Source organism: Hyalella azteca, unplaced genomic scaffold (assembly GCF_000764305.2).
Source record: "Hyalella azteca isolate HAZT.00-mixed unplaced genomic scaffold, Hazt_2.0.2 contig17973, whole genome shotgun sequence".
NCBI lineage: Eukaryota > Metazoa > Arthropoda > Malacostraca > Amphipoda > Hyalellidae > Hyalella > Hyalella azteca.
This window is the reverse complement of record NW_025947732.1, coordinates 1,613-15,761: the sequence shown is the minus strand read 5'-3', so window position 1 is coordinate 15,761 and position 14,149 is coordinate 1,613. Positions and strand designations below refer to the sequence as shown.

Here is a 14,149-nt window from a genome sequence, read left to right as displayed (position 1 = left end):
CAGTTGCTGGGCCACTTAACTTACGAGGTGCCTTCAACTCTGGTATTTTAGCTTTAAGTTTATGGCTTTATGAACACTTACTCAGAAATTACGAGCTTGCGAAAATTTAAATGGTATCTTCATACTAAGTTTGGAAAGAAATGAGTCTTGGTTGAGATTCAACGAGGAAAATATCAAGAACATTGTGATTATTGCATTATTATTAGTCCAGTGGTAATTTTATCAATTTCTGATTGGAATGAAGGATATCATTAGCTAAAAAATATAATCGATAATAATTCTAACATCGTATCAAATTACTTACTAGACTCCGATTCCGAACTAAATATTTCATTGGCAAGGTATTGAGTGAACGTCGTGAGCAATTTGATTGATGATACTGCAAGAGTTTCCGGTGACAACGGGAGAGCAAATCTGTAATTATAGAAATTCTTTGTATGTATAATTTCCTTCAATAAATACGAATTAATAAATGAAATCAAGAAATCTTGAAACTTTCTCATCATCTTTTTTGGGAGCGCCATTTTTGAAATAAAGTTTGAAAATTTCCTGTAAATACATATAAATTATTCCTAGAGAGTTATATTTCCGTATGATTTTGGTTTGGTCGAAAACGCAAGAAATAATTTTTCCTCGGACTTACAGCAATAATCTATTATCATTTTTACAGCAATAATCTATTATCATTTTTCAGTAATCAATCTAAATAAGCATTGAATCTACTTAAAGAATCTATTAACAATGAACATTTCAAATGTTAAACATCATTAAGAGTTTTATTTGTTATATCTGAGGCGAAAGTGTTTCCAAGTGTAGTTGCATTTAATACTGATCTCATTTTTTCGTAAACATGAAGCATGTTTGATCAAGCGGTATTTCGAATGTAATGTTACGCATCACTTTGAGCACGATAATAATTATTGTGAACGTAACTTAACATGTCATCTTGCCAACACTAGCGTAGAAGTTAATTTTTTTCGCAAACTTTATCTATTTAATTATAGAGCTTGCATTCAATAAATATTTTCATTCCAGTTTTACTGGCGTAGCTAGGCTACGTTCAGAGCGTATATTATTATTTTTTATTCTAATTCGGGAAAAATTTTGTTCAGGGAAAATTTTCGGGAAACTTCCTAATACTGAGCGTCCCTGGACAAAAAAGGTGGCAAAATGTCGATATTCATATATTACGTTTTTATGCTGTATTATGTAAGTAAAATTTGGACTAATAATGTAGCAAGAATTCTTGAATTCTTACATACCATTCAATTTATCTGACCGGCAACTTTTCTTTTCCAGTGTGCGACAATGAAAAAAATTAAATAATTTATCTGTAATTATATTTATGAGCCTGCAACGAGCCTGCTCGAATTAGCTGCAAGTTTTTGTTTCATAAGAATTTTTAATATTTTCCTCAATCGGTAAAATAATAATTGCCAGGCATTACCCTAATTTAAGGTTTTGCACAAAAATTAAATTATTTTTACATTACATATCTGGGGAAATACACTGCAAAATCCCAGAACCAGAGAAATATTTTCTTTTTTCGGTTGAGTGACCCATTCATCAAGCGATTTTCTATCACCTGCCGTCAGCCCTCCTGAAGGAACGAAATGACGCTCGAGATCTGGTACCTCGACACACAACCGCCTAGCTCGGACTCAGCGCCGCGACTGAGCTGAACAAGTCACTGCTCTCATTTCTAACTGATTTAATTAATAGCCTGGAGTTCGTTATGGGTTGGAGTTAGCGGTTATCATGTGGCATAATCTACGAAAGAAAACTTGGTAATTTGTAATGGACATCATTCATTAGGTTTTCAACCTCAAATTCATAATTGCACTTGAATTTGTCATCGGTGTTTGCTTGTAAAGTTGAGAACTTTATTTAAACATCGGTGATGTTCATCGTGTTATTTTCAAACTTTTCATCAGTGTTTACTTTTGAAATTGAAAACTTTATTAAAACAGCTTCCAAAATTGTGATCAGTTGGCTGCAAATGGTATCGAGTCTCTGGAAAATGTTTAAATAGAGTATTAATTTTTTACTAATTACTCTCAAACATGATATTTTTTCGTAATCATTTTTTTGCATTTCGAAGGAACATATCTGCTCGTCTCTGCTCAACTATTTTTTTAAGTTACAAATGTCCTTATTTTGTTGTGATTCTATACTTCCATTCCATAAAGAAATTATTTAAAATTTCATGCAAAATATTGACTATGAAACATTACTTAGGATTCTTTTTCTTTAGCCCAGCCTCGACGGTCAAAAATTCGTTTGTGGTAAAAAATTAAAATATTTTAATTAATAGTTTTAGAATAAAATGTATTGTCAACTCCTCAAAAGTTCCAAAGATTTTCTTATTCGAATAGATTAGTTCGTTTTTATAGATTATTGAAAAATCACCGGAATGAACTGTTCAAGTGTTTATCGCTCTCTAGTTTATTTAAAATGTAAAATTTTTTTATCGAAAGCCCCAATTGGGGTGGAACATTTTCGCGCGAAGGAAAATGAGGTAAGTAGAAATTCTGAAATATGTTTTTGTCTCGCACTGAGAAATTTAAAATCTTCGAGGAATTGTAGAAACTAATCCGAGGGCAGGAAAAATGTATCTGATGAAAGTCGAAAGTTTCATTTCCTCAAACAAACAAACAAACACGGATACTCGAAATGAAAAAAGTTTTCGTTAACTCTTTACCGCTGTAGATGAAACTCGTCTCTACAAGACTCTTGATATAAAAGGCTGGGTATGGAACATTGCAGGTTTAAGCATGAATAATTGCATAAAACTTTACTTTTCTGGCAATTTTGAACTAAAAAAATTTCTTCCCATCATAGAGAAAACTTGATTTATCCCACATTGCCAAATTCCTGCCAAGTCTCGGAATGAACAAATTCGTCCGCGATTAAAGATTTGGGGAATTTTACTATAGAACTTATTTAATAGAAACAGGATTGAATAATAACTGTACATATAGATTGTAAATTAAATTAGTCTAATTTTAAATTTTTGGTAAATGAACCTGTTCGTTGTGACTAGTCAAGCACAAGTATTTTTCATTGGAGAAGTATAAAAACATATTTATGAATAAAATGTAATCGTGAATTATGAAAATGAATGAATATCTGGCCGAAAGATTTAGTGAAAATTTATAAAAAAAATTTAACGACCCGAGCTTGTGTGCTCAAGTTTAAATTTTGATTGAGAACAAGTAGCATACTGACAAATTGGCATACTTGATTGGCGTACATAATTCAGAATAAGTGGCATACTGACAAATTGCGTTTTTCCTAATTACAAGAATTTCTCCATAATATTAATTTATACCTAAATATTTTGGAAAACAAGAAAGTTTCAATTGCATGCAAGTAACTTTTTGTATGACTTGAACTTCCTGAATGTCGCCACTGGGTTGATTCCAAGTCATTCCCAGCCATTTCCAGCCATCCCCAGCCATCCCCAGCCATTCCCAGCCATTCCCAGCCATTTCCAGCCATTCCCAGCCATTCTCAGCCATTCCCAGCCATTCACAGCCATTCCCAGCCATTTCAAGCCATTCCCAGCCATTCCCGTTGAAATTAAGACTTGCTCGAAATCCAACCCTATGCATCGGCATTCATTTTGCAGGTGCGATTCTTTTCAATGTTATTAATTTAAACCTTAGTTAACATTAAACCCTTCTACTCAACTATTATATTCACGGTTTTCGAACCCCCTTTCAGAAATAGACAACGAAATGTTATGCTAAACATTACTTAACGACAGGGGCTCTAACTCTTCACATGTTCAATTGTGTTTTTAGCAACGACGAAGCAAGGCCACGGTTTGCATACACTTGATTCAATACAAAGTTTTGAAAAATCACATGCTAGAATTGTCATTCTAAATAACTGATGAGTAAATAGTTAAATTATTGTACTTAACATCTGGCCGCAGCAAAATTTTTGATATGTATAATAAAGCAATATTATGAAGCACTAATGACATAAAATCTAAATTTATTTCGATGACTTATAACTTTACTGGGCCAGAAATGATGTTAGAACTTCATAGCAAACTGCGCTATACTAAGACTATATAATTCTGATCCATAATAGGTATGCTGTAAATTTAAGGATCCGTCAAACAAGCTGCCGTGGCATGATGACGATATTGAGCAGCTGCAACAAAGCCCATCAAATTCACGCTACACGATGCTCAAGCTTCGCGGGGAATGCCCAGAGCTAAATTAATTTTCGCCGAAATTCGAGCGGACTTAATACGTTGGGTCAATAAAAAATTCCAAAAGGACCTAATTGAATATGTTTCATAGATAAACTCTATACTCAACAAAATCTAACACCAATGAAATATATAATTTAATAGTTTTAATTATGTGAAGATTTAATCGAAGAAACTTTCGAATAAAATGACAAACGCGATCACCTTCGGCCTTTGACGCGCCACATGCGTGTGCTGCTCGATCAACTTTGGCCTTTGACTAGTGGGTGTTGAATGATGGAATTGAGTGAAAACGCTATGCACATTTGCGTGTCCAGGATTGTGTCCTAATATATACGTAGTTAACAGTTATGAATGCTATGTATGAACGATATTCGTATGAACGTTATGGGTCGTAAAGCAATAAACTAATAAAAACGAAAAACGGACTAAGGAAAAGATATGATTAGATGAACATAGAGTATAGATTTATTTTATGTGAGCAACCATTTTCAAATTCCCTAATGGATGGCGAGGCTAATAAGTGCAGATTCCAGCTAACGGGCTTTGATTCTTTGGAGTCTCCAAATTAAATTTGCAGAAGACCAGGAAACAAGTGGATAACTATTCCCAGTACGTCCAACAGCTGATAGTTTCTAAGGGTACGCACACAGTGCAAGCAGGTTCCCAGCGTGCTGGCGCCTGAAACCATAGAATACAGAAGCCTATTCGTAAAGGTTTTCACTGTGAACACTTACATTATTATCCTATGTTCATTCTTGTGGCAGGTTGGAGCAGGTTGCCCGCGCGGGCTAACCTGCTTTCACTATGTGCGTACCCTTAGTAAATATAATCAGCGCCTCCGGATAGTCGACCCGGGTCCGCATCCACTTAAAAAGTGCTCCGCTAAACCGCGAAGAAGCGCGTGTGGTCGGAGGAGTAGGACGGTAGCCCTGCCACTCATCCTGCCACAAAATTAAAGAAGAAGGGATCAAATTGGCCTCAAGTAATTTAAATTGAATTTAAAAACTAATATTTGAAATCACAATGTCATAATGTAGAATTGTTCTATCGCTACCCAAATATTTCTCTGTTTCTTTGCAGAATGAATGTTTTAGTGGTCGGTAATCAAATTAATTAGCGAATGGAATAAAATATTTATTCTTAATCCAATTATATTTTTCCAATATGTTACGAAAACAAAATATTCTACAAGGTACAATCAAATGAAAAAATTTTCCATGTGGTTTAGCACAGAATAAACAATCACAAGCATATTTTGCACTACATACAGAGCTTTAAAATCGTTCAGAGAATCTGGCATTTTTTCCTCGGCCGTATCATCGAGCGTAAAAAGTTTTCCATCGGATCCCGATACGCACTCGAGACAGGTTTTCTATCGGTATCGCGTCGCAAAAGAATGTGGCCAAACTTATCTTAGTTTCCGGTGCTGAAATATTGCCGACGCTTAAAGGAGACGGTTAGGGAAACTAGCATTGGGCACACGGCTCTGATTTAAATTTCTAAAACAAAATGTCAGTTCCAGTATCGAAAAGTATTAATTTAGCAGTTAAAATAATTATATGATCCTATGGGTGTTTCCATTTTCTTGATGTCAGATCAATTTAAGATAAACAGATTATTCGCTGTTTTTGTAAAATCAAGAAGCCCCTGAAGACAGACGTATCACTTTCTTTCATGTGCCATGAAAATATGCACTGTTTGCACTTTTTACACATGTTTTAAATACCGTAACAAAACATTAAATGCACGATAAATCCTGCCAAAATTGTTTATTTGATTAGTCATGATATATGCAATTTATCTCCTAAAGATAAAATTCTTACCTAAGAACAATTTGAAAGAAACTATAAACTGCCAAAATCGAGCTAAAAGTCTGCATTCACGCGACCATTTTCGTAAGAATTCTAACGTTGTTTGAATTTCCTCAGTTAGCCTTTATCCTGTCTATTCCACCCTCTTGAATTTTCAGTACATGCTACTGAATGATGGCGAATAATATGTTGCTGAATGATGGCGCTCCAGCAACATAAACACGAGATGTAGCCGAAATTCAATTTTGATATTTCATTCTTTCTGTATCATTCAAGACATATTAATACTAAACCTTGTAGGTAGAAGCACATTTATACATGGGTTAATATTCGTCCGTCTGACAACCGTTTTTTTTCTACCCAGTCAATTCGATTTATTTTCCCACAAATTTCAAGATTTCTTTCTTGGCCGCGGGACACAAGAACGAAGAGCACATTTTGACAATTTTGCTCTGAAGATTTTTCCTTTATGATTTACCACAGGACCGCAGGTCGTATGAATGATATTGGGCAGCAGAGAGGAAGAGATATCGTCTTAATCGCGAGTGCTTTTGACGTATCTGACGCTCGAGGTCAGATAAACAGTCAAGAGGAATTTTTCGAGACAAACTCTCGTGGAATTATTTCCAAAGAAACAAATAATATTTTAAGGAATTTTGTCGGAATAAATTCAATAAAATTGTATGAATTTTCGGTGAATATTGCCGGAAATCAGTAAAATGAAATTATGGTGACGTTGAGATATGGACCAGGTGTTGGAATTGTGATTGTGGAAGAAATGAAATGAATTTAAATTACCTTTTTAAAAATTTAATTTGCCATCACTTTTCTTTGTAAAACTATATCATAAATGTCTTATAATTTTCATGGAAGAAAAATTGCTCTTAGTTGAACATGAATCTGAATAACTGAATGAAGAACCGTAATTGATTTTTACAAAAATAAGTAGAACTTGTATGCAATGTAAAATGAATTGAAATATGACGGAAATTTGTAATTCCTTTTGAAATTGTCATACTCTATATTTTATTGGAAAAACCTTAAAATAGTTTAACAATTTTGGTAAATATTTTTTCATATAGTAAGAAGTTCAAAAAATTCTTTCATAAATTAGGTTGAAAAGGAAGTTATCTCGTCGCTACTACCCGACAACGAATCAAAGGAATTCTAGCGCGTAAGACTTAAAGAAAAACGTAATTTATATATTTCCACTAACTATGTTACCTGAAACTTGTCCATTCATTAGTTAAACGTCTTTGATAATGTCTCCGTACGCTAAGTAATTCTGTCTACGTAATTGAAAATTATTCTTCGTTCAGTATTTTAAAACAATCTTGAGAAGCAGGAATTTATTCGGAAATAAAGTCCCTCAGATATTGTTTCTGAGGAAGAAAATTTTTGCCTACGACTGCAGACCTTTGGAGCTCAATATGTCACTGAAGAACCTCCTCTAATCATCATTAGGTCAAGAGGGTGAAAAAGACCAGCTATTTCCTAGGACTAGAGCGACTCCTCAGCAGAAGGAAGGACATCATCACGATCAGAGAAAAGGACTTTTTAGCAAAGAAAGTAACTTTTTGAAATTAAAAATGAATTTTTGGGAAGTGCAAGGAGAATTCAAGACACGGAAATCGTCCGTTGGAACGTTAAACTGAAAATTCCACGAAAATTACAAGATAAGCCTAAGTTTTGCACAGATAAGTTAATCAACTTTTTCGGCAAAGTGTGAAATGCTTGTTAAACTTTCTGGTAACTAATACTAGAATAGTCAATTTGGAACCAAAATACATTATTTCTTCCGTCAAGGTGGTGGTTAATAATATTAATAATAATGGGCTTAATAATTTTCAAGTAATTCTATACAAAAATAACTTTTTAGGAACTTAAAATATTTTCACGCTACTCAAATGTTGTTCTAAACAAGATATTGATATATTCGAAGTTCTAAAATTTTTTTCTCGTGCTACTCGTTTTGTATTCGAATTGTCCTGTCGCGCGGGACAGACGTAATTTTGAATGAAAAAACTGCCTGAGCTCAAATGCGAGCTTTCGGATTTGTCCGAGATTTCATTTGTGTTCCTTCAGAGAAATTCTGTTGACATGAGCCATTCTTCGCCTTATTTTCGCCAGATATGAAGTCCCAGCAGTAGTGCTAGTATCGGATTATATTAACTGTGTTATTAAATAAATTTTCATGCCACTAACAAATATGCAACTTCATTTTAGATGGCTACTTGTTGATTATATATACAACCCTACAACTCTCTTGAGTTTGAGAAACTCAGTTTCTAGATAGAGTAATGAGAGACCAATTTTTTCTGAATCATGATATATAAGAAATTATACTATTTATACATATTTCTGAAACTTAGTGTTTTGTACTTAGTATTCCGGCGACTTGATTTTACCAGACTCACAGCATTTCAGTGCCATATTATACTTCACACTTAGCATAATTAGCCAGCAGCATTCCCATATCGTATAATTCAAGAAAGCTTTATTTATTTTTCGTGTTCCGAACACATGGGATTCTTGATGCACAGAATTCCTGACATGCAATATTCCTAGCATTGTTTATTAACGACACAATGTTTCCAGCAGCACTGTGTTCCAGACACGTTGAATTCCAGCCGCTGCATTCCAGGAGTATCTTTAGTGCTCCTTGCGCATTCCCGAAGAGACGGGAATTGGTCTGAGTCTTTAAGGCTGACGTGGGATCTGATCAGTGGGAATTGCATTCCCGTCAGGCAAGCGTGGCTGGTTATTCCCGTTCTTGGTTGCGTGCTATAATATACAGATAGATATTAGTTATTCTCAACTTCTTGTATAATAATGTTAAATTAGGAGCACAAGAAACCCTAACATTAAAAAAAAATATCGACGAGCATCAAATTTATTTTTCTTTCGTAGGTGATTAATTTATTCATGCACATTAAATTATTATAATCAAAATGGGACGATTAGTATGCTTCAGCATTCCGAGGATTCTAGTCTGGAGTAGCAGTAATACTCCAGACCTGCTACTCCAACGACCAGAGTAGCAATTCTACTCCTAAAATGCCCGAAAATACAATATTCAATCGTGTTCTACACTCTTCGGGCAAACCTTGAAGCTTTGCTCGGACTCAGTGAGGCAGATCATCACTAAAGCTGCTGTACGGATTGAGTGGCTACGTACGTCTAAAGAAGTCATCATTTTAACAAATACGTCCCTAAGTAATCATTTTAAATAAGTTCTTTATTCACTCCTAAAACCTATGTTGCCAGGTAATTTTCTGGTTTCGACTGAATAGAAGATTTAAAAAAGGTTTTTAATTCGCGTAGTACGCCAGGACTTCGTTCCGAGCAAATGGCTTATCCATAGCAAATGATTTAACACTCACTGGCAGCAGTCACTTTTCAATTTTCCTCTTTTTTAACGCCTTTTCTTATTTGTGGAAAAAAGGCGCTATTGTGCTCGTCTTGTCCATCTGTCTGTCTGCCTGTCTGCCCGTCCGCCCGTCCGTCCGTCCGTGACTTCACGTTTTCGTCGACGAGAAAATGCGCTCTGTCACTCACTGCAGCGAGTACTGAGTTATTTTTTTGATTTCCGTGTGGTAAGAAATCATGAGCTGCGTGTAGGATGATCACTTCAAACCGACTGACGTGATGAATTAATTGACCGACTCTCACACGGTCCATGTCAGACGAGATGGTTCATGTCTTTGGCGCACTCCTTGCAGTAATTTTTCTAGCTTTATAGTTCTCGAGGATCGGTTTTTGTCAGCTCAATTTATCGTCTGTGAAGGTTACCTGAAGTATTACAGGGAACTTTCATACAGCTAGGGGCGCGTGTTTAGAATAAGGTTTAAATGATGGAAGTTTCTTACCCGTTATGGCACTAGAGAGACCTTTAACTAAAAAAACTTTAGTATTGTGAGAAGGAAGACATGAATACCGAACGAATATTTGATTTATTATTAAAAAATTTAAATATGCGAATTTTTTATAAAACACATAATTTTTCTATTCAGGAATAAGTTATGTCATCAAGGAGCAGATTTCGCTACCTAAGAACTATTTATACGCATAATTATATTAAATTAAAAAAAGTTAACTTATTCGGATGAGTGATAATCGAAATTAACTAAGAATAATCACTGAAACAACATGATAAAGTTTCGTAAATTTCATTGTAAATACTTTTCGTAAAGCTCGAAAGCTAACTTCAAAGAGTATCGTTGGAAAATTCAGTTCTAACGAGCGATGACCCAGAAGTCGCTGCGCTTAGAACGGTTCAGTAAAAGTTTCAACCTCCTATCACGCTAAGCTTAAAGTGGAAGAGGAGGTTTAATAGTTTAACATTAGGTTCACTTCAGTATATATAACAGTGAAGAAACAATGATGAAATTATTGATGAAATCTGCACAACAAACACATCTAAATTGAAACTATTTAAAAACACTGGTATGTTATAGTAAAGTAGTGTCCGATAATCAATAATAAACGCCAGTAAACCATCATGCAAAGGTTATAGGCTAATTAAGATTCGACTACATAGAGCGATATAAGGCAACTCACAGCGACTGCATTGACCTCCAACACTGGCCGCGGTCACATGAATAGGCAGGCCAGAAGATCAGGAACATGTTGCTATATTAACTCTTATGAAATTTATAAAACCAAAAATATAATAAAGGGGAATGTAAAGATCCTTCTCGCAGATCTTTAAGAATCGTGGAGGACAGTAACTGACACGCGGTTTCGTGATAGTTTTTAACCGGTTTCTGAAAATCAATACAAAAAAACAGTAAATAGAAAGTAACAAAGATAATGACAAAATTCATATTCATCAGTAAATCAAACTAATTATACAGCTAATAATCAAGTCTTACCAAATTACTGGAGGATCGGCATACTTAAACTATTCAGCTGACAGACAGATCGCTTCTAATCGAGTCCGTACAGGTAACATTTGTCTCTGCTCGTCGGCTTAGAAGTAACTAGGAATGTTGCGCTTTAACACCGGCCCCTAATTTGCTAATCTTTATTCAAATTACTATAACATTGGTAACAAACTCAAAATCCGGATTCATGGCTCATCAACAAGATGAGCTTGGTAACAGGTCTTACAATTTCAAGGCTACCAATATTTAATACAGACGCATCTCTGTACTTTGCTATTCGCACCTTGGCAGAACGGAATCTGCCGTCGTTGCTTTCCAACATCTCCACCACTCTACCAAGAGACCATTGATTTCTAGGTAAACAAGAATCAATAATGAGAACTAGGTCTCCAGTCTGGAGAGGACGAGATTCCCTAGACCATTTATGACGAGATTGTAAAAGAGTCAAGTATTCGGTTTGCCAACGCGACCAAAATATATTAGCTAAATACTGAACTTGCCTCCAGCGTTTGCGCGCATAACAATCGGTGGGGCCAAAAACGCCGGGAGGAAGGGTAATTCCCGAGTTCAGCAAAAGTAAGTGGTTTGGTGTTAATGCCTCGAGATCATTAGGATCATCGCTAACTGGGGTGATAGGACGATTATTGATTATACTTTCAACCTCACACATCAAGGTATTTAGATTATCGTCTGTAAGCTTAATGACTTGTTCATTTAGCATGGAAAACAAAACTTTTCTCACTATGCGAATAATCCTTTCCCATACACCACCATAGTTACTGGCACACGGGACATTGAAATTCCACTCAATATTTCTTTGACGCATCTCTGGTTCGGCAGCGGAGTTCCAAGATGAAATGGCTTCTCGCAGTTCTCGGCAACCGCCGACAAAGTTGGTCCCATTGTCAGAAGTTATGGAGGTCACGTTTCCTCTTCGACACAGAAAACGCCGAAGAGCGTTAATGAACGATTCGAAGGTCAGTGAATGTGCCACTTCCAAGTGGACAGCGCGACTTGCCAAGCAGGTAAATATAACGCCGTAGCGTTTTTCTGTTGCGCGACCACGCACTACATTGAATGGACCAAAGTAATCCAGCCCAACATTAGTGAAAGCGGCAACGTCGCCCACGACTCTCTTCTCAGGTAAGTCTGACATCATTTGTGAAGCGGCTCTGGCCTGATACTTGCGACAAATGACGCATGCATTGGCAATGCGTTTCACCAAAGAGGAACAACCAATTATCCAGTAGGATTTCCTCAGGATGGACATAGTGGTGGATTTACCCAAGTGCCCGTGGATGCGGTGAACAGTTTTCACAAGCAAGGCAGTAACCGAGGATTTAGATGGCAACAGAATCGGGTGACGAACCGAGTAGCATGCGGCGGCATTCTTCAAACGCCCGCCAATTCTGATCAGCCCAGCTGGGTCAAGGAATAAATCCAGTTTCTTCAGATGTTTGTCTTTGACGAGTTTGTTCTTGATTTCCATCGTGAGGTTTGGGAACTCTTTCCGCTGTACATACTTTATGATAGACGCTTCCGCGGCTTCCAGCTCGGGGAGACTGATTCGGTGTGGGGGGCTGACTCCATTTCTCAGATAGGTTTGAAAGCGTGAGAACCAAGCGATCCTCAACTTCATTTTGTGCCACGACGAACAATCGAGTAAGGCTTCGAAGGGAGCTTGAGGGCCCGACTTTGTTGTGAATATTGCCTTTTCGAATTTTATCTCCGGGTCATCGTAGGAGATTTCATAATTGTGAGACGAGGAGGCAACAGTTTTGCGATTTCTCAGGCAAGGAGGCCCAGAGCTCCATAGCTCGTTCTCACGTAGCTGCTCGACGGTGCAGCCTCGGCTTAGTAAATCTGCAGGGTTAAGCTTCGAGGTTACATGCTTCCACTGATGGGGTGATGAATAACTGCGAATATAAGAAATTTTGTTACTGACAAATCTATGAAATCTTTTAGTCTCATTACAAATGTACCCCAGTACAGTGGTGGAATCCGTCCAAAAGAATACGTCATCATAGTTGAATTCCAGATTTTTAGCTAGGCATTTAAATAAATCTACGGAAAGCTTTGCTGCACACAATTCAATTCTGGGAACCGTCCTTAAGGTTGAGTTTCCTAAAGGGGTCAGACGAGCTTTTACCAACACCGGAGAGCTCACGACGATTTCCTTCGCAGTGAGAAACGTGACGTATGCAACCGAGCCGTACGCGACCTCGCTCCCATCGCAAAAGACATGGAGCTCCACTCGGCACGGCTCTGTTGGCAGCCCGATGCACCTAGGCACACGATAATTAGCTATTCGTTTCATACCTTCTGTCCACTTATTCCAGGCCGCGAGGAGTGACGCGGGCAGAGGGTCGTCCCAAGCCAGGCGCAACCGGCAAGTTTCTTGGAATATTTTCCGAGCAATGATGAGTACTGGTAAGATCATTCCAAGTGGATCGTAAACTGAAGCGACCGTACGTAGCACGGATCTTCGGGTCACAGTTTGCTCCTCGTAATTGAAGCTGTACGTGAAGTGGTCACCCTCTTTTTCCCAAGTAAGGCCCAATGCTTTACTTGAAGGGACATGATCATTGACGCCAATCTCGACAGGCTTCACCCTCGAGACATTCTGAAAGGCCGCCAGTACATCTGGAGAATTGCTGCAGAAACTCGTTAAATTAAATCCACCGAAAGACAAGGTAGATTTAACATCGTTTATCAAATCTATGGCTTCAGAACTATTTCCTGTCGATTTCAATAAATCGTCCACGTAAAAATTGTTTAAAACAGCGTGCTGGGCCAAAGAAGTTTTAGCGTAATCCAGAGCAGTCTGCTTGAGGGCGAAATTAGCGATGCTAGGCGAGCTACGCGCTCCGAAAACGTGAACCTTGAGTCGGAAATCTTTAACATTGAATTCTTCATCGAACCAAAGAAATCTGAGGTAATCACGCTGCTCGGGCGGAATTTTGACCTGGTAGAACATTTTCTGAACATCACCAGTGAATGCACAAACATTGGTTCGAAATTTCAACAACACTCCTACAAGGTTATTAGTCAGGTCAGGACCCGGAAGCAATTTATAGTTCAAAGACACACCCCTAAATTTAGCAGAACAATCAAAAACTACTCTGATCTTACGTTTTTGCTTGTGGTAGACCTGTCTCTTATACACATCTAGATGTGTATAAGAGACAGGTATTGAACACTATTGAATACTATTGAACACTATT

At 37.1% G+C, this 14,149-nt stretch overlaps 1 protein-coding gene across 1 annotated transcript in view; it reads right to left on the bottom strand.

The window, feature by feature from the left end:
* Positions 1 to 11,306: 11,306 nt before the first annotated feature.
* LOC125179487 overlaps positions 11,307 to 14,149 on the bottom strand; it is a 3,563-nt gene continuing 720 nt past the window's right edge. Inside the window, exons 2-4 of the mRNA XM_047885454.1 lie at positions 14,058 to 14,080; positions 12,009 to 13,579; positions 11,307 to 11,338 (exon numbers count right to left, since the gene is read on the bottom strand). Coding sequence (XP_047741410.1) covers positions 11,307 to 11,338; positions 12,009 to 13,579; positions 14,058 to 14,080 — 1,626 coding nt within the window. The remainder of the gene's footprint in view (positions 11,339 to 12,008; positions 13,580 to 14,057; positions 14,081 to 14,149) is intronic.